At 47.4% G+C, this 20,401-nt stretch overlaps 2 protein-coding genes across 3 annotated transcripts in view; one reads left to right on the top strand and one right to left on the bottom strand.

Moving 5' to 3' along the window:
* Window positions 1-5,923, top strand: part of stxbp1a (syntaxin binding protein 1a) — a 121,023-nt gene extending 115,100 nt beyond the window's left edge. The window contains exons 18-20 of one of the 2 annotated variants that reach the window (XM_078426367.1): window positions 91-245; window positions 783-908; window positions 4,668-5,923. In XM_078426367.1, coding sequence (XP_078282493.1) covers window positions 91-245; window positions 783-892 — 265 coding nt within the window. In that variant the 3' untranslated portion in view covers window positions 893-908; window positions 4,668-5,923. The remainder of the gene's footprint in view (window positions 1-90; window positions 246-782; window positions 909-4,667) is intronic. The other variant, XM_078426368.1, reaches the window with a different exon arrangement.
* A 5,343-nt stretch (window positions 5,924-11,266) lies between these two features.
* LOC144608254 (microtubule organization protein AKNA-like) overlaps window positions 11,267-20,401 on the bottom strand; it is a 75,841-nt gene continuing 66,706 nt past the window's right edge. The window contains exons 16-17 of the mRNA XM_078425848.1: window positions 18,835-19,006; window positions 11,267-15,189 (exon numbers count right to left, since the gene is read on the bottom strand). Coding sequence (XP_078281974.1) covers window positions 15,070-15,189; window positions 18,835-19,006 — 292 coding nt within the window. The 3' untranslated portion in view covers window positions 11,267-15,069. The remainder of the gene's footprint in view (window positions 15,190-18,834; window positions 19,007-20,401) is intronic.

Genomic DNA, 20,401 nt, shown 5'->3' with positions numbered 1-20,401 from the left:
CAGTTGGCACGGACTCGGTGGGCTGAAGGGCCTGTTTCCACGCTGTATCTCTAAACTAAACTAATGATTGTGCACCATTTTTTTGTGCAGTGCCCGCTATGGCCATTGGCATAAGAACAAAACCCCCGGGGAATACAGAACAGGCCCCCGGCTCATCATCTTTGTGATCGGAGGCACCTCGTTCTCCGAGATGCGCTGTGCTTATGAGGTGACACAAGCCAATGGGAAGTGGGAGGTGCTAATAGGTAAGTATCATGAAGAGGCAACCATCTCTTTATTAACTGTGGTAAGTTAGTTTAAGTCAACTTCTAATTTTTGCTTCATTTCAATCAAATTAACCACGGCTTTTCATTCTGCTTTGTGTTGTGTTTGAACGTTTGGATGATAAAATAAGCTCTGCCTTTCTGCCTTGTACAACCGCTTGTATTTTGCTGTCCATATGTTGTGCTTTCCTCTGGAATGATCATTCCTGAGCTTATTATTATTGGTTAGTGTTGGGCCGCGTTTAGCCTGTTCTTTAAACACCATTCTTTTCTTCTGTTTCTAGCAGGGGTTACTTTGGTTTCTAGCAGGGGTTTCTAGCAGGGGTTACTTTGTACCAGATTATTTGGGTCCTTCCTTGTCTCTGAAGTCTTGGCTGGCGAGCTAAGGTCTTCAAGTTTCCCCGGTGGGGATGTGGCTCCAGCTGGGTGTCAGTTTGCATGTGTTTTACCCACGAGTTCCCCTGCCAAGGCTAACGTGGGCGTTAATCAGCGTGCTAGCCCGCCTCTGTTCTTTCACAGGTTCCACCCACATTATAACTCCAACAAAATATCTCATGGACTTGAGGCACCCGGACTTCAGGGAGTCCACTAGGGTCACCTTTGAGGATCAAGCTCCCAAAGAGGAGTGAACATTGCCAATGAAAAGTAAAGACTCCAAGAAGAAACTCTTCTCTTTCGAAGGGTTTTCTTTGTTTACTGAAACGTTTCTTTCACAACTGCATTCTTTAAAAAAAATCTTTTTGACTAATGAACTTGTACCACTGTAAGCAAAATCTCTTACATATTCATTTGAGAAATGCTGATGCGTTTTGTCGTTCTGAGTTTCCACTCAACCCTTTGAACAGAGTTAACATTTTTTCAAGCATTTTTCTCACACACCAAATAGAAACTTTAATCCCATTTTTTGAAGAGGTTACCAGGGAAATTGATAAGGGCAAGGCTGTGGATGTTGTCTATATGGACTTCAGTAAGGCATTTGACAAGGTTCCACATGGAAGGTTGATTAAGAAGGTTAAATCGTTGGGTATTAATAGTGAGGTTGCAAGATGGATTCAACAATGGCTGAATGGGAGATACCAGAGGGTAAAGGTTGACAATTGTATGTCAGGCTGGAGGCCAGTGTCTAGTGGAGTGCCCCAAGGATCTGTGTTGGGTCCACTGTTGTTTGTCATTTACATTAATGATCTGGATGATGGTGTGGCAAATTGGATTAGTAAATATGCAGATGATACTAAGATAGGTGGAGTAGTTGATAGTGAGGTAGATTTTCAAAGTCTACAGAGAGACTTGGGCCTTTTGGAAGGGTGGGCTGAAAGATGGCAGATGGAGTTTAATGCTGATAAGTGTGAGGTGCTGCATTTTGGTAGGACAAATCAAAATAGGACGTACAGGGTAAATGGTAGGGAATTGAGGAATGCAATGGAACAGAGGGATCTGGGAATAACTGTGCATTGTTCCCTGAAGGTGGAATCTCATGTGGATAGGGTGGTGAAGAAGGCGTTTGGTATGCTTGCCTTTATAAATCAGAGCATCGAGTATAGAAGTTGAGATGTAATGTTGAAATTGTACAGGGCATTGGTGAGGCCGAATCTGGAGTATGGTGTGCAGTTCTGGTCGCCAAATTATAGGAAGGATGTCGACAAAATGGAGAGGGTACAGAGGAGATTTACTAGAATGTTGCCTGGGTTTCAGCACTTAGGCTACAGAGAGAGGTTGAACAGGTTGGGTCTTTATTCTTTGGAGCGTAGAAGGTTGAGGGGGGACTTGATAGAGGTTTTTTAAATTTTGAGAGGGACGGACAGAGTTGACGTGGGTAAGCTTTTCCCTTTGAGAGTGGGGAAGATTCCAACACGGGGACATAGCTTCAGAATTGAGGGACAAAGGTTTAGGGGTAACATGAGGGGGAACTTCTTTACTCAGAGGGTTGTGGCTGTATGGAATGGGCTTCCGGTGGAAGTGGTGGAGGCAGGCTCAATTTTATTATTTAAGAGTAAATTGGATAGGTATATGGATAGGAGGGGATTGGAGGGTTATGGTCTGAGTGCAGGTAGATGAGACTAGGTCAGGGAGAATGGTCGGCGTGGACTGGTAGGGCCGGACAGGCCTGTTTCCATGCTGTAGTTGTTATATTATATTATATATCTGTTCAGCTCTTCGAATGAAAAAATGAAATGATTAAAAAATACAAAACCTGTAGGGAAATATTACTCAAAATAAATTTCAAAAATGCCATTTTCTGCAGAGAAATGCAACTCAAAGGGGTACACAAGTTCTTTATTTAAAAAGATCTTCCTGATAGTTAAAATAAACAATCTGCGGTGAAAATATTTCTAATTAAACGTAGCCCGTTGCAGCTTCTAGAACCTTCAGTTAACTTTCTCTCTGCAAGACAAGCACATAGTGAAGCTGGGCAAAGATGAAAGTGCAATGTCTGATTGTCTTGTCCTTTGTCAGTGATGTGGTTATTGATCAGCAGCCCCTGTATCTTGAGAACCTCACTGCCAGTTGTGCAGAGATTGGAAATATAAAATCCGATAAAGACTGTGCAATCAAGCACACCCAGGTCATTGCAAACAGTGAGCAAATTTGGGCCCCGTATCTGAGGATGGATGTGCTGGCTCTGGAGAGGGTCCAAAGGAGGTTGAGGGGGGATCTCATTGAAACTTACAGAATAATGAAAGGCATAGACAGAGTGGATGTGGAAAGGATGCTTCCACTGGTGGGAGAGTCTAGGACCAGAGGTCATAGTCTCAGAATTAAAGGAGATGAGGAGGAATTATTTTAGCCAGAGGGTGGTGAATCTGGAATTCATTGCCACAGAAGGCTGTGGAGGCCGTCAATGGATAATTTTAAGATGGAGATTGATAGATTCTTGACTATTAAGGGTGTCAGGGTGTGTGGGGAGAAAGCAGGAGAATGGGGTTGAGAGGGAAAGATAGATCAGCCATGATTGAATGGCGAAGTAGACTCGATGGGCCAAATGACCTCATTGTGCTCCTAGAACTTACGGACTTCTGAACTTATGAACATTGGTGCTGGCATCATTGTGGCCATGGATGGTCATTTCAAGTGGGTCATGCACCCTTGTGGAGAGACCACACCCAGAGATATAACAGGCCGTGACAGCGTATTCCCAACGCTCCTGCTTGGCTCCCAGCATCAGTAACTTCACTGTGATCACCAGCACAACACCTCCACTCACTCACCTCTCACACTCTAATTCTAGTGAATGCACAGCAGTTCAGCCCTGGAACAGACCCTTTGGCCCACAATATCTGTGCTGAACATAATGTCAAATCAAAATTTCCCTCCATCTCCTGTATAACCACATGCTGATCTAAAAGCCCCCTAAACACCACAGTTATACCTGCATTTCTGTGGCCACAAGCGAGACTCCAGGGTGGGTGGTTGCCCCCCTGGTGTCAGGGTTGGCTCAGGTGGGCACAGGGTGGCACAGGGTGGCACAGGTGGGCACAGGCCTGTGCAGGAGGGAGGGCGGGTCACCAGAGGTCATGGTTCACATAGGTACCAATGACACAGGTAGGAAGGCAGATGAGGCCCTGCAGAGAGAATTGAGGAGGTGAGGTACTGATAGTAGACAGAGGGTTGTGGTGGAAGGACAATGTTCGGTTGGAGGTCTGTGACCAGTGGATTCCGCAGGGACCTGTGATTGGCACAAAATGCTGGAATAACTCAGCGGGTCAGGCAGCATCTCTGGAGAACATGAATAGGTGACGTTTAGGGTCGAGACCCTTCTTCAGACTGAGGGTCAGGGGAGAGGAATACTAGAGGCAAGAGAGGGTTCAGAATAAATCAGAGGGAATGACCAAGGAAAGGTGGAGCCCACAATGGTTCATTGTTGTCTGTGGAAGAGGTGATAACAAAGAGATATATGGATGTGAACAGTGGAACTGGCAGGACTACTTGAATGGGGGAGAGGCGGAGAGGGAGGGAATGCAAGGGGTGCAAGTTAGAGAAACCAATATTCATATCATTGGGTTGTTACGCTACCCCAAGCAAAATATGCTTTTCCTCCAATTTCACACCTTTATATCCTTTATGCTCTTTATATCCTTCCACCCCTAGTTTCCCTCTCCCCTGTCTGTCTAAAGAAGGTTTCCAACCCGAAATGTCACCTATTCCTTTTCTCCAGAGATGCTGCCTGCCCTGCTGAGTTACTCCAGCATTTGGTGTCTATCTTCGGTGTAAACCAGCATCTGCAGTTCCTCTCTACACATACGTCAATTCTGAGCGTGCAAATATTAAAAAAGACTTGTAGTTGTCAGGGGTTGCTGAAATTCTGTACCACTTTAAAACTTCGCTTTAAAAATTCACACTATTTCAGTTCAAGACAGTAACCTGCATTTCTGCCTTTGTAACCTTTGTTTTGTCTCATAACTGCAGGGTCGACACATGTCCTCACTCCCCAGAAGTTACTGAACTCACTAAAGAAAATGAATAAGCCAGACGAAGAGGCTAGTAGTTAAGAGGGAAGCTATACCTCAAGGCTCTTATACCCAAATGTTATCCTTCCCAGCAAGGAGAATGTTACTGTCTGTGAAGTTTTGGTGTTGCATCTTTGTAATTCAACATGTATGCATTGAGCTAAAGAAATAAGGCTAGTGAACGTAATTGTTTAACAATGGATGCAAGGTTTTGAAACAATTAAACAACATTAAACTGTAATTACTACATCTTATACGGATGCTCTAAGTACTGCTAGGATGTGTCGATGTAGTTATGTTTGTTTATTTAGTGTACATTTTCATTAGTGGAGGAACTAATTGCATGACGTTAATCTTTAATAAGCAAACAGTGATTCTTGTGTCAGCGGGGACAGAATGGGTGGAGTATGAACGAGCTGTTTCTCATTCAGTCTTCCACTAAACAACATGTGATTGATCATCTAACACAGTCCAGTCACTCACAGTGTTCGCTGATTCTCCCATTCTACTCGTGCTTCCCAATCTGCTTGGGACCAAGATTTATTGAAATCAGACTGGTCTGAGATCATTGAGACGCTTCAGATGAATGGTGACATTTGGATGAAAGCTCCTGAACTCATTCCTCCACTAATTTTCAAAGAGAAGTATTGTTCATCTTTTACGTGTAGTGTCAAAGTCATGCTTGCACAAGGACCAATGTTATTTCAGTATTGTATTTAGCAAGATGCCGTTTCGTTGGTTAGTATCAAGGTGAACCTAAATCACTGAGATGTGTAATGTGAGCCCGGCCCGGCCCGGCCCACCCTCTGTTCCTGTAGTCTAGCCACTAGTGACAATGTGAAGTAGCTCCTTTCATTTCTGAGTGTTCGTGCCCTGTATCTGTGTTGTTGTGTGATGCTGGTTTGTGGTTTATTGAGGAGGTATTACCTCCAGGCATTGCTGCATCTTCCATTTGTTGAAAGGCATATTACCTTCCAGTCTCTGCTGGTTCATTTACCTGAGCAAAGGCTGTGTGTGCACTGACTGCTTATTTTGCCATTGTATATGATCTGTGTTGAGTCATATTTATATTGAAGTTATTTATCTGAGAATTTAGTCTGCCTTGATCCCACGTTCCTTTAAAAATTAATCAGATTCTGCATTCAGTGTGTTCAAGCACAAACTGTACTTCCTGGTACTGAAACTGAACGGACAAATAAATGGAATCTGATGAGATTGCTTGTAGATTTGTTTGATGTGGTATCACTCGTGGTTTGCTGAATTACTCTGAGCTGCCTTGCGGAATGAGAACGACTTTGACAAACTTTGTCAGAGTGAGGCTCAATGCAAAATGGAGGAACAACACCTCATATTTCGCTTGGGCAGCTCACAACCCAGTGATATGAATATTGATTTCTCTAACTTCAAATAGCCTTTGTATTCCTCTCTCTCCATCCCTCCCCCACCCTAGTTCTCCGACTAGTTTCACTGTCCTCCTGATTAATTTTACTGTTTGTATAGCTCGTTGTCATCTTCCCCTCAGCCAACAATGAACCTTTAGTCAGAGGGTGGTGAATCTGTGGGATTCTTTGCCACAGAAGGCTGTGGAGGCCGTCAGTGGATATATTTAAGGCATGGAACGGGTGTCAGAGGTTATGGAGAGAAGGCAGGAAAATGGGGTTAGGAGGGAGAGATAAATCAGCCATGAGTGAATGGCAGCATAGATAATGGGCCGAATGGCCTAATTCTACTCCTATCACTTATGACCTTATGATCGTCTGCTTTGATCTGGCATTTTCACCCTTTACATTCTCTTTGTACCCTTCCATATCTCCAGTTTCCCTCTCCCCAGACGCTTAGTCTGAAGAAGGGTCTTGATCCGAAACGGCACCCATTCCTTTGCTCCAGAGATGCTGCCTGTCTCGCTGAGTTAATCCAGCATTTTGTGTCTACCTTTGAGGAACTTATTGCATTGCATTATTGCAGCTTTGACAGAGTGGCCTGTCTGCAGAACGCAGCCTCACAGCCAGGATCCCTGAAAGCACCTGCATCACGTCACCATGCCACAGGTCTGCCAGGGTTGACGATGCTGCAGGAGGTAGTGGTACACACTTCCTCCCACTGCATGCTGCATGCTGCATGCTGCTTGAAACCGATACTTTCTGCCATCATTGGTAACTGCGTAACGATAACAAAACAAGGAATAAAATAACAAAGCAATAGAAATTTAAAATTGATTTGGATGTAGGATATATTTAAAACTGTAGAATAGTAGCGTTTGCTAAAGTGTTAAACTTCACACACAACTTAAAACATAGAATAGTTCTTGAGCCCAGTATTTACATTTACATTTAATGCTGTAGAATATTAGCACTTGCTAAAGTGTTAAACTTCACAAACAATTTACAAAATAGAATTGTTCACTTTTTCTTGAGCCCAGTCTTTGGTATGGAACAAATCGTTGGGGCGGCACAGTGGTGCAGCGGGTAGAGCTGCTGCCTCACAGCGGCAGAGATGCACGTTTGATCCTGACAATGGGTGCTGTCTGGGTGGAGTTTGCACGTTCTCCCTGTGACCGCATGGCTTTCATCTGGGTGCTTCGGTTTCCTCCCACACTCCAAGGATATGCAGGTTTGTAGGTTAATTTGCCCTCGTGTGTAGGGAGTGGATGTGAAAGTGAGATAACATAGAACTAGTGTGAACAGATGATCGATGGTTGGCATGTACTCGGTGGGCTGAATGTCCTGTTGACATGCTGTATCTCTGAACTAAAGGATGGTATCTACCCCATATTATTGAAAGAGGCAAGAGAACAGTTCCAGGGACCTTGACGTTCTCTGCATCCTCTCTAGTCACAGGTAAGGTTCTGTAGAGTAACCAATGTTAGTCCTTTGTTTAAGAAGGGGTGGAGATAATCCAGGAAATTATAGGCTGGTGAGCAACATGAGTTGTGGACAGTGAAGACCACAGGATAGCAATCGCAACTCCACAAGCTTTAAAATCGTTTTGAATAGAGTTAAGTCTGGACGAGTTAGATAGAGCTCTAGGGGCTAGTGGAATCAAGGGATATGGGGAGAAGGCAGGCACGGGTTATTGATTGGGGATGATCAGCCATGATCACAATGAATGGCGGTGCTGGATCGAAGGGCCTTCTCCTGCACATATTTTCTATGTTTCTATGGACCTTTTGGGAAGGTACAAAGTTGGAGTAAATCAAATGATAATGTTATAAGGCAGGAGCTCGGGAGGTAAATGGGAGCAGTTGTTATTGGGTACATCTGACATGTGGGAGTTGTTTAAAGAGCAGTTGATGCAAGTGCAGGACCAGCATGTTCCAGTAACGAGGTGGGATAAGGATGGCAAAGTAAGGGAAGCTGAGTTTGTAGATTGGATCATAAAGTAAAAGGAAGTGCAAGCATGCAAGGTTTAAGTTGATTGGATCGGACAGGGCCTTTTGGGAATATAGAAATTGGAGGGAAGAGCTCGGCAGGAGGTGCAGCGGTAGACTTGCTGCCTTGCAGCGCCAGTGACTACTGGTGCTGTCTACATGGAGTCTGGACATTCTCCCTGTGAGTGTGTGGGTTTTCTCCAGGTGCTCCGTTTTCCTCCTACACTCCAAAAACTTGCAGGTATGTCGGTTAATTGGCTTCTGTAAATTTTCCCACTGTTTGGGATGGAACTAGTGTACAGATGGTGTCATCAAATGCCATTAACCATCCCACAGCACACTTGCCCAACTGTAATCTTTGATAACCATATTCACTATCTACAATACCACCCACTTTAGGGTCACCTGGGAACCTACTAATCGTGCCTTGTACATTTGCATTTAAATCATTGAAATAAAGCACAAACAGCAATGGTCCCAGCACCGAACGCTGAGGCACACCACTAGTCACAAGCCTCCAATCAGAAGAACAACCTTCCACCATCACCCTCTGCTTCCTTCCATTAAGCCAGTTTTCTATCCAGTCAGCTATCTCTCCTTGGATCCCATGCGATCTAACCTTCCAGAGCAGCCTACCATGGAGAACCTTGCCAAAATCCACATTGACAATGTTTACAGCTTTGGCTTCATCAATACTTTCGGTTACTTCAAAAAATTCGGATGCGTAGGGCATGATCTCCCAAATACAAAACCGTACTGAATATCCCTAACCAGCCCTTGTGTATACAAATACATATATATATCACACACAATCCTCTCCCATAACTTACCTGGTTACCCATTCAAATGATCCTCCACCTCACAGTTCTGCAACGTACCAATAGAGCCATGGGAACAGCGCTCCCTGTCTGAGACTCCCCTAAATGTTGTTGCTGACCTCCTGTCATTGCTGGGTGTGCGTCTAGCAATCACCCAGCCTCCAGCACCTTCCCCATGTACGCTCAGCACCAGCGATGAGGGACGTTTTTGACTTCTCCAGTGCTTTTAACACCACCCGGTGCTCGGCACTGCTCGGGAGCAAACTGATGAAGATGCGGGTGGATGTTCCAATGATGTCCTGGATCACCAACTACCTGACTGGATGACCACAATATGTCAGGCTACAGAACTCGGACATAGTAGTGAGCAACACAGGGGCCCCACAGGGGACGGTCCTCTCTCCCTTCCTGTCTCGGACTTCAGATATAACTCGGACTCCTGCTACCTGCAGAAGTTTTCAGATGACTCTGCAATAGTGGGCTGCATCAGTGAGGGGAGGGAAGCTGAATACAGAGGTGTAGTCAACGACTTTGTAGAGTGTTGTGGGCTGAATCACCAGCAGCTCAACACCGACAAGACTAAGGAGTTGGTGGTGGACTTTAGGAGGAGAGGAATACCCCTGTCTCCTGTCACCATCAATGGTGTTGATGTGCAGTTTACCAGGGAGTGCAAATACCTTGGAGTGTACCTGGACAGTAAACTGTTCTGGTCCAGGAACGCTGCGGCCCTGTACAGGAAGGCACAGAGCCGGCTGTACTTTTTGAGAAGGCTCCACTCCTTCAACATCTGCAGTGAGATGCTGCAGATGTTCTACCAATCGGTGGTAGTCAGTGCCATCTTCTTCGCTGTTGTGTGCTGGGGCAGCAGGGCAAAGGCAGCGGACGCCAATAGGATTAACAAACTCATCAGGAAGGCTGGCTCCGTCCTGGGGGTGGAGTTGGATGCATGAGGGGTGGTCTTGGAGGGGAGGATGTTCCTCAAACTGTGGATCATCTTGGACAATACAGCTCACCCCCTCCATGACACACTGGTCAACCTCAGGAGTACCTTCAGCAACAGACTGGTTCCACCAAGATGCAGCACAGAACACCACAGGAGATCCTTCTTCCCTGTGGCTATCAAATTGTACAACTCCACCCCCCCCCCCCCCCCTAATCTTTGCATATCCCCAATCCTTTCTACTTGTCACTTTAATTTCATGTTTTATGTATCTTGTGTTTTATGACTGTTGGCAGACCAATTTCCCTCCTGGGATAAATAAAGTTCTATCGTGGTAATTGGGGATGGCCACTAAACGCTGTTCTGTGGACGGCTTGATTGTAATCATGCATTGTCTTTCCACTGACTGGTTAGCACGCAACAAAAGCTTTTCACTGTACATTGGTACACGTGACAATCAACTCAAACTTTTCCCAGCAGCATGTGCAGTGAAATAATAAATCTCCTTCAGCACTCACGTCACAATTAACTTCAACTTTGCTAAATGCAGACATCTTAGCTTAGTTTAGAGGTACAGCACAGAAACAGGCCCTGCGGCCCACGGAGCCCGCAGCCCTCCGAGTCTGCGGCCCACCGAGCCCGCGGCCCACCGAGTCTGCGGCCCACCGAGTCCTCGGACCACCGAGTCTGCGGCCCACCGTCCTCGGCCCACCGAGTCTGCGGCCCACCGAGCCCGTGGCCCACCGAGCCCGCGGCCCACCGAGCCCACCGCCCACCGAGTCTGCGGCCCACCGAGCCCGCGGCCCACCGAGCCCACCGAGTCTGCGGCCCACCGAGTCTGCGGCCCACCGAGTCTGCGGCCCACCGAGCCCGTGGCCCACCGAGCCCGCGGCCCACCGAGCCCACCGAGTCTGCGGCCCACCGAGTCTGCGGCCCACCGAGCCCGTGGCCCACCGAGTCTGCGGCCCACCGAGTCTGCGGCCCACCGAGCCCACCGCCCACCGAGCCCACCGCCCACCGAGTCTGCGGCCCACCGAGTCTGCGGCCCACCGAGCCCGTGGCCCACCGAGTCTGCGGCCCACCGAGTCCTCGGACCACCGAGTCCGCGCCGACCACGATATTACCCGACACATGCCGGGACAATTAAAAATGATACCAAGCCAATTAACCTCCAAACCTGTGCGTCTTTGGAATGTGGGAGGAAACCGGAGATCCCGGAGAAACACCACACAGTACTTATGAACTCCATAAAGACATTGCCCGTGGTCAGGATCGAACCCGGGTCTCTGGCGCTGGAAGGGAACAACTCTACCGCTGAGCCACCGTGCCGGCACGCCCCACTCTTCTGTGTATTCTGCCTTTGGGGGATAATTCTGCAGTGTAATAATAACCAAAGTAACATAGAAATTGCAATAGCCAGCACATGATGCAGAAGATCAATTTATTCCAAAGAAAAATATAATTCATAAAAACAGTACAAATTCTCAGGTTTCTAAACTCTACCATGTTGTATATACTACAAAAATTATTATAAATATTTTGTAAAACTATCCCTTACAAGTTATGATTCATTATTTTTAGTCTTCATTGTAAAAAAATAATCTAATAAGAAAGTCATATTTCAGGATGATTCTGTAAAATAAATCTGTGAACATGTTCAAAGAGTCATTAATGAGGATGAGAACTTCCGTCAAGCTGAGTTTTATTATTTAAAAGACAGAAGAGCATCAATGGCCAGAGAGGAGGTTGAACGAGGATGATTCGGCACAGTGATGTTTGATCTTGGTCCAATGCAAAGGGGCAAGAAGCAACCTTTGAGAAACTAAATACTCCAGAGCTTTATAGAAGTACAACAGAAAATAAATAAATCTACCTTTAGACTCTAGAGATGCAGTGCAGAACCGGGCCCTTGGGCCCACCGATTCCGTGCCAACCAGTACACTAGCACTATCCTATACACTAGGAACAATTTACAATTCTTTTACCAAAGCCAATTAGCCTACAAACCTGTCCATCTTTGGAATGTGGAAGGGAACCAGAGCACCTGGAGAAAACCCACAGGGAGAACATAAAGACAAGCAGCCGTGGTCGGGATTGAACCCGTGTCTCTGGCACTGTAAGGCAACAACTCTACCGCTGTGCCACCCTGTAGGAGTAGCTGTCGGAGTGCATCAAAAATACTTTGTTATACAAATCTGCAGGAAAACATGGGAATACTTGCAGCAATGGTTATGAATGTATTGAGGAGGGATCCGTACCAAATCCTGAACAAGCTCAGATCTCACATTGATGTGTGACCTCCTCAATGGTTTCCATCATGTAAAGGAAGATTAATTTTCCAGAGTTTATATTTTACTTGCTGCTACCAGCGACTCGGTGTGATTAGAAATGATGCTGCCTCCATTTTGATGGTGTGGGGAGCTGGATAAATCAGCTGCTGTTTTCTTAGTTATTGAGTTGTAAAAGCTGCTTTGTTTCTTAAAACATTGCATGAAGGTGATGCATATTAAGAAGTGGGTTCACTGCAAAAGAAGAGTCAGTGCTGAGAATGATTGATTAATGATCTGTTCAGTCACTTGTAACCGTTAAATACTGCTTAGTTGCTGTGGTAACATCCCCTTGTTGTGTGGTCTTCAACAGACTGCATCTCTAAATTTAGAGATGATAATGATGATCACACAGTCTGTGACATCCACAGTCCACACTGTGCTTTCAGCCACGCTTAGGATTTAGAAAATCTCTCTGAAATTCCCTTAAACCTCATGGACTGGCATTAATGAATTAGTTGACTGATAGAGTGTGGTCAACTATATTGTAAAACAAAACTGCTGAGTGCACAGAACATTTAGCAAAAGCGTACAAACGGGTTTCAGTACACAATGCCAAACAGTGCTGGCTCTCAGCTCATGCACAGCTCAAACAGTTCCATTTCAGGCCCTATAGAACATTATTGAAGATGTACAAAGTTATCACACTACAGACATTCCCTTGGAATACATCAATGCTTCTCAGAACATTTCTCTGTGCTTATCTCTTCTTTCCTGATGTCTCGGAACCAATTCTCTGTGGTGAAAGACCGTAGTATATAATGTGCAGGAATGAACTGCAGATGCTGGTTTACACTGAAGATAGACACAAAATGCTGGGGTAACTCAGCGGGACAGGCAGCATCTCTGGGTGACGTTTCCAGTCGGGTCTGAAGAAGGGTCTCAACCCGAAATGTCACCCATTCCTTCTCCCCAAGAGATGCTGCCTGTTCTGCTGAGTTACCCCAGCATTTTGTGTCTATCTTCAAGTGTATAATGTATTGTTTGAAATGTTCTTCTAGTTTATTCTGTAAAAGTGCAGGGAAATTGTGTGAAAGAGTTTTGGGAAGGCCTGGAGCCGTTGAAACCACAGAAACTTGCTTAGATGCCTCAGAATATTTTTTGACAGATTTGCAAATTTGTTGTGAACTAGAACGCCACAGGATTGAGCAGTGTTTAACTGAAGGTACTTGATGGCAATCCCATCTATGTCAGCCATTTAGGACTGCTTCTGTTCAGAGATGGTCTTTGCACTGTAAGACACACGTCTAGAAACTGACCATCAAAGGCTAATTCAATGATTTCAGGTCATTTCAGATCAAACAACTTCTCAAGATTTAACAATTGTAGTCAAAAAGTAAATCCACAGCTTGCTTAGTTCTCTTGGTTGAGTCACAGCAGAAGTAGTTTGACTTTAATGTCATTCAAATGCTGATTGTAGTCAAGTTGCAGGAAGTTTGTCTGTCAGACGTAAACGCCACCAGCCCATTCAGAAAACAAACCCAACCCAAGTGATAGACACAAAATGCTGGAGTCTGAGAGTCTGAAGAAGGGTCTCGACCTGAAACGTGACCTATTCTTTCTATCCAGCCTTACTCCAGCATTTTGTGTCTATCTTTGGTGTAAACCAGCATCTGCAGTTCCTTCCAACCCAAGTGAGATGTCTGACATTCAGGTCTGTGGATGCAACATCGATCTTCCTTTGTAGACACCTCTCAGGGATCCGATATCTGCTGATGCAGCAAACTATTGGTCCCAGCAACTCAGCAAACCCCAAGCATTGGCAAGACGTGCAAGTTGAGTATCTTCTTAGATAGCTTCATCAGATACTGTGGACCAGCCTGGACTTCCAGTAGACCTGTTGCTGCCAACGTATCGATTTTGGTCCAAAATGTAACAAGTATCCAGAATAAGCCAATCACTAAAAAGTAATGATCTGGTCAGGGGCTAGAATGGAATGGTCTTTGTTAATATAAATGCTACATGTTGGCTTGAGTTCCAGAAGTGAGCTGGCTGATGCAGAAATGTACAACAGTTAGTGTGTGAGGCACCGTGAAATAATGGGCAAGTGCCAAGAAATAAGCTACATTATTATTTCAGTGCAGTTTTGGTTTTAGGATCATTCCAATCAAGGATTCTTCAAGGGTTAACGTATTGGATTGTATTTAATGTACTAACGTGGCACTTGAGGTAATAGGAGATCCCAAATTGTCTCATTTAAAACTGCAAGCGTTTGAGCTATCTGCAGCAGACAGAGCAATGATTTCTAGCCCTTGACCAAGTTTGACATGGGATGGGTGTGGACAGTTGCACGGGCAACTAGTGTGTCCCTGTAGCACTGCTCCCAGCACGTAGAGAGATACTTTGTGCCCAGCCTCAAGGAGATTACTGAAGGGGAGCAGCATGGAACACTTGGCGAGTCTTTCTCCTGCTTGTTCTCAGGCAGCACTGTATGACATTCATCACCAAAGTCATTCACATGCTGCTACAAAAGGTCCTGATACAGAGGGCAAGCCTCATTGTTACCTCTGCAACCAGAGGGACAATGTAATGCCATGAAATCAGTAAATAATCCCTGGCGCCTACAAGCACCTTGTAGCCTTGTTTGTCAGTGTCTCTGTGATTCAGTGATGCCCCACGCTCTCTCCCACTGATGGGAGAGGGTGAGTTTGCATCCCTGCCAGGGGGTGTTTCACCATCATTCATTGCGTGAGATACGGCCATCTCCTCTCCCAGGAGCCCGGAGGGATTTGTCAGCTGCTGCTTCGTGAGGGGAGTGTTCAACCAATATCATCAAATCAAACGGAAGTAAATCAGAGAAATGGTGCCAAAGGTTGTGTCGGTGAGGATCCTGAGCTAAACGGGATTGGATTCAGAGCTACGGATACAGATGGCACACGAGCCAGTTGCTGCCTGCTGGGTGCACTTGGTTAGGTGGCTCTGGCCTTGTGAAGATCAGACGAGAGGGACTTCACCATTTTCAGTGTTGTCCACTTCATGCTTTCTGCTGCCTCGATGGCCTGCTGCAGAGAGCTGCCCAGCTCCAGCACCTGAAACCACACGCCAAAGCCTTAGTTAATTCCTCAGCACCAACACCGCTCTTTACTTGCCGTTCCCTCCAGATCTGCAGCCCGCGTGAGGATACATCAACCTTCAGGTGTGGTGCCTGACGGCAGGTGTGTTACCTGCTGGGCTGCAGCCTAACCCCAGTGTGGAGCACAGCTGCAGGAGTTGAAGCTACACCAGACCTGTGTACCATGCTGGCCAGGCACAGTGTTACCACCACTCCACATTCCCCTGCCAACAACTGGAGAGCACTCCTGAGCTACGGTCTACCGCATTGGAGACCCTCGCTCGGTCTATCTTTGATCAGGCTTTATCTTGCATTAAACGTTTAGTGCGGAAACAGGCTCTTCAGCCCACCGAGTCAATGCCGACCAGCAATCCTCACACACTAACACTATCCTACACACACTAGGGACAATTTACAATTATACAATATATGTTCACAAGTGCAGAATTAGGCCATTCGGCCCATCAAGTCTACTCCGCCATTCAATCATAACTGATCTATCTTTCCTACTCAACCACATTCTCCTGCCTTCTCCCCATAACCCCTGACACCCATACTAATCAAGAATCTATCTATCTCTGCCTTACAAATATCCACTGACTTGGCCTCCACAGTCTTCTGTGACAATGAATTCCACAGATTCACCACCCTCTGACTAAAGAAATTCCTCCTCAACTTTCTAAAGGTACGTCCTTTTATTCTGAGGCCACAGCCTCTGGTCCTGGACTCCCCACTAGTGAAAACATCCGTCAAACGCTCAGCATTTACTAACCCACTCTTTCCTGGGGTCATTTTCGTAAACCTCCTCTGGACCCTCTCCAGAGCCAACACATCCTTCCTCAGATATGAGACGCAAAATTGCTCATAATGCTCCAAGTGCAGACTGACCTGTGGCTCATAGAGCCTCAGCATTACATCCCTGTTTTGTATTCCAGTCCTCACAAAGTTTGCCATCCTTACTACCAATTCGACTTTCAAATGAACTGTTTGGGAATATGCCCCAGCACTCCCAAGTCTCTTTGCACCTCCGATTCCTGAATTTTCTCCTCATTTAGAAAACATACTAAGCCTTTATTCCTACGACCAAAATGCATGACTCCACACTTTGCTACACTGTATTCCATCTGCCACTTCTCTGCCCACTCTCCCATCCTATCCAAGTCCTGCAGAGTCCCTGCTTTCTCTACACTACCTGCTCCTCGTATGATTTTCGTATCATCTGCAAAGTTGGCCACCAAGCCTTCAATCCCCTCATCCAAATCATTAATATGCAACGTGAAGAGTAGCAGCCCCAGCACCGACCCCTGTGGAACTCCACAAGTCAACCAGAAAAAACCCAATGTTTTGCCACTCTTTGTCTTCTGCCATCCAGCCAACCTGCTATCCATACTAGTATCTTACATAGAAACATAGAAAATAGGTGCAGGAGGTGGCCATTGCCCAAGTAACCTGTGCCCAACTTCTCCCCATATCCTTTGATTCCACTAGCCCCCAGAGCTCTATCTAACTATCTCTTAAATTTATCCAGTGATTTGGCCTCCAGTGTGGGAGGAAACTGAAGATCTCGGAGAAAACCCACGCAGGTCACGGGGAGAACGTACAAACTCCTTACAGTGCAGCACCCGTAGTCAGGATCGAACCTGAGTCTCCGGCGCTGCATTCGCTGTAAAGCAGTAACTCTACCGCTGCGCTACCCTTAGAATCTTTCTTCCGCTTTGGAATGAAATGATCCTGCGTCTTCTGGATTATGCCCAGAAATTCCTGCCATTGCTTTTCCACTGTCATTCCTGCTAGGATCCCTTTCCAGTCGACCTTGGCCAGCTCCACTCCCATGCCTTCAGTACAAGCTGCTCCATTACAAGCTGCTCTAAGAATCCATCTCGGAGGCACTCTACAAACTCTCTTTCTTGGGGCTCAGAACCAACCTGATTTTCCCAGTCTACCTGCATATTGAAATCCCCCATCACCACAGTGGCATTACCTTTGTTACATGCCAGTTTTAACTCTTGTTGCAACTTACACCCTACATCCAGGCTACTATCTGCAGACAACTCCAATTAGTGTCTTCTTGCCTTTACAATTCCTCAACTCTATCCACAGTGATTCTACCTCGTTAGTCCCAATGTCACCCCTCGCAAGGGACTGAATTTCTTCCCTCACCAACAGAGCTGCCCCACCGCCTCTGCCCACCTGCCTGTCCTTTCTATAGGATGTATAACCCTGAATATTAAGTTCCCAGGCCCGATCCTCCTGCAGCCACGTCTCTGTAATCCCCACAATGTCATATCTACCAATCTCTAACCGAGCCTCAAGCTCATCTACTTTACTTCTTATACTTTGCGCATTCATATACAATACTTTTAATTCCTTACTCATCTCACCTTTCACATCGATTCCTATTACACTTGGCCATACTCTTCTATCCCTTTGTGAGTTTTCTTTCCCATTAATTCTGGGGTCATTAACTATCCCTTTACTCTCTTTCCCTTTATCCTTGACTACCCCATTTGACCCCGATACCTTACCTCTAATACTCTAATACCATGGGCTCACATCTTCTTCAGCAGCCTCACCTTATGAAAGGCTTTCTGAAAATCGAAGTAAAAAACATCCACCGACTCTTTGTCTGTCCTTCAAAAAATTCCAGCAGATTTGTCAAGCAAGATTCTCAAAACTATGCTGACTTCGACCTATGTTATCGTGAACTTCTAGGTACTCAGAAACCTCATCCTTAATAATGAACTCTAAAATCTTACCAACCACTGAAGTCAGACTATAGTTTCCACTCTTCTACTTTTCTCCCTTCTTGTACTTTTCCTGACTGTAGTGATTCTTGAAAGATCACTACTAATGCCTCCACAATCTCTAAAGCCACCTCTTTCGGAGCCCAAGGGTGACTTATCCAACTTCAGCCCTTCCAGCCTCCCAAGCACCCTGTAATAGCCACTCCACTAACGTCCACCCCCTGACTCTCTTGAATTTGCTGGTGTCTTCCACTCTGAAGACTGATGCAAGTAAGATATTCAACTCCCCTGCCATTTCTTTTTTCCTCATTATCACTTCTCCTGCATCATTTTTCAGCGGTCCAACATCCACTCTTGTCTCTGGCTTCCCTCTAATCTTTGCCATGTTATCTGCCTCCTCTTTTAGTTTTATGCTCTCTGACTTCTCTTGTCAGCCACGGCTGCCCCATTCTCCCCCTAGAATCCTCTTTGGAATGAAAAGATCCTGCTTCGTGCAAATTATTCCCAGAAATTCCTGGGTCTTTTCCCTGTCAACTTTGGCCATCTCCTCCCTCATGCCTCTCTTGTCTCTTAGCTCAGCTGTAATACCGACACATCATATTTCATCTTCTCCCTTTCCAATTGCAGGCTGAATCTTATCATATTATGGTCACTGCCTCCTGGTGGTTCCTTTATCTTAAGCTCCATAATCAATCCGGTTCTTTACACAAGACTAAACCAGAATTGCCTATTCCGTGGTAGGCTCCACTACAAGCTGCTTTAAGAAACCACCTCACAGGGGAAGAAAGCACCTTGTAGACTTTCACACCCATGAGGACTGCAGCAAGTATTGGGAGTTGATGAGAGTCTGGAAGCACTGAGAGTGTGGGGTCCCGTACCGTGGTTTCACCGTTACCCCAGGGGACACCGCTGCCCCGGGATGGTTTCCCACCGCGGCTCCCTAACCTTCTCCTTCTCCATGGTGAGCTCCACTCCGCCGCACGGTGTCCAAGTGGGTAGTAAACGTGTGACTGTGTGGGTGACAAGTACGCCCAGCCTGGGGAGCAGTAACTGAGACAACAAGCGATGGATTATAGACACAAGAGTGAAGTTGTTACACAGACAGTAGGCCGGCACACAGGTCACCGTCACTGGGATGGGAGGTGGGGGGGGGGTCAGGGTCACTGGGGGGGTCAGGGTCAATGGGGGGTGAGGGTCACTGGGGGGGTCAGGGTCACTGGGGGGGTCAGGGTCACTGGGGGGGTCAGGGTCACTGGGGGGGGTCAGGGTCACTGGGGGGTCAGGGTCACTGGGGGAGTGAGGGTCACTGGGGATCAAGGTCACTGGAGGTCAGGGTCACTGGGGGGTGAGGGTCACTGGGGGTGAGGGTCACTGGGGGGGTGAGGGTCACTGGGGGGGTGAGGGTCACTGGGGGGTCAGGGTCACTGAGGGGGTCAGGGTCACTGGGGGGTCAGGGTCACTGGGGGGTTCAGGGTCACTGGGGGGGTCAGGGTCACTGGGGGTCAGGGTCACTGGGGGTCAGGATCACTGGGGGTCAGGGTCACTGGGGGTCAGGGTCACTGGGGGGTCAGGGTCGCTGGGGGTCAGGGTCACTGGGGGGTCAGGGTCACTGGGGGGTCAGGGTCACTGGGGGGTCAGGGTCACTGGGGGGTCAGGGTCACTGGGGGGTCAGGTCACTGGGGGGGTCAGGGTCATTGAGGGGGTCAGGGTCACTGGGGGTCAGGGTCACTGGGGAGTGAGGGTCACCGTCACTGGGAAGGGGCTCGGCACAGAAGGGGTAACAAGTTGGCAAACTAATACCAGCACAGGAGACGGGTACTGATGGGCATAGGCTCCGTCCTGTTTGGGTGGAGTGAGGATGGGAGGGAGAGAGAGGAGGGCAGGGGTGGGAGGGAGGGGAGGGAGAGGAGGGCAGGGGTGGGAGGGAGGGGTGGGAGAGGAGACCAGGGGTGGGAGGGAGGGGGGGGGAGAGGACAGGAGGCCAGGGGAGGGGGGAGTGGAGGGATGGAGGGGAGGGGAGATGAGCAGAGGACAGGGGAGGGGAGGGAAGGAGAGGAGAGGGCAGTGGGTGGTGGGGCACCATCCACAGAGCCTTGGTTACTGCCCAAGGGAGCACTGTGTTTGTCACGGGCTTGCTGGGAGGGGGAGGGGCAGGTGTGGGTGGGGGAGGGTGTGAAGGGCAGTGGGTTGGGGTGGGGATGCATTTAGGTGGGGTTGAGGGGGAGAGTGTGGGTGGTGGGGGGAGTGGGAGGGAGGTGGTGTGAGGGGGAGGGTGTGGGTGGGGGAGTGTGGGTGGTGGGGGTGGGAGGGGGAGGGTGTGGGTGGGGAAGGTGTGAGGGGCAGGTGTGGGTGGGGGGGAGTGTGGGTGAGGGTGGGGGGAGTGTGGGTTGGGGAGGGTGTGAGGGGCAGGTGTGGGTGGGGGGGAGTGTTGGTGGGGGAGGGTGT

The sequence above is a fragment of the Rhinoraja longicauda genome, chromosome 31 (genome assembly GCF_053455715.1).
Source record: "Rhinoraja longicauda isolate Sanriku21f chromosome 31, sRhiLon1.1, whole genome shotgun sequence".
NCBI lineage: Eukaryota > Metazoa > Chordata > Chondrichthyes > Rajiformes > Arhynchobatidae > Rhinoraja > Rhinoraja longicauda.
Note: the sequence above shows the minus strand (reverse complement) of the source record. Positions and strands in the feature narration are given on the sequence as shown.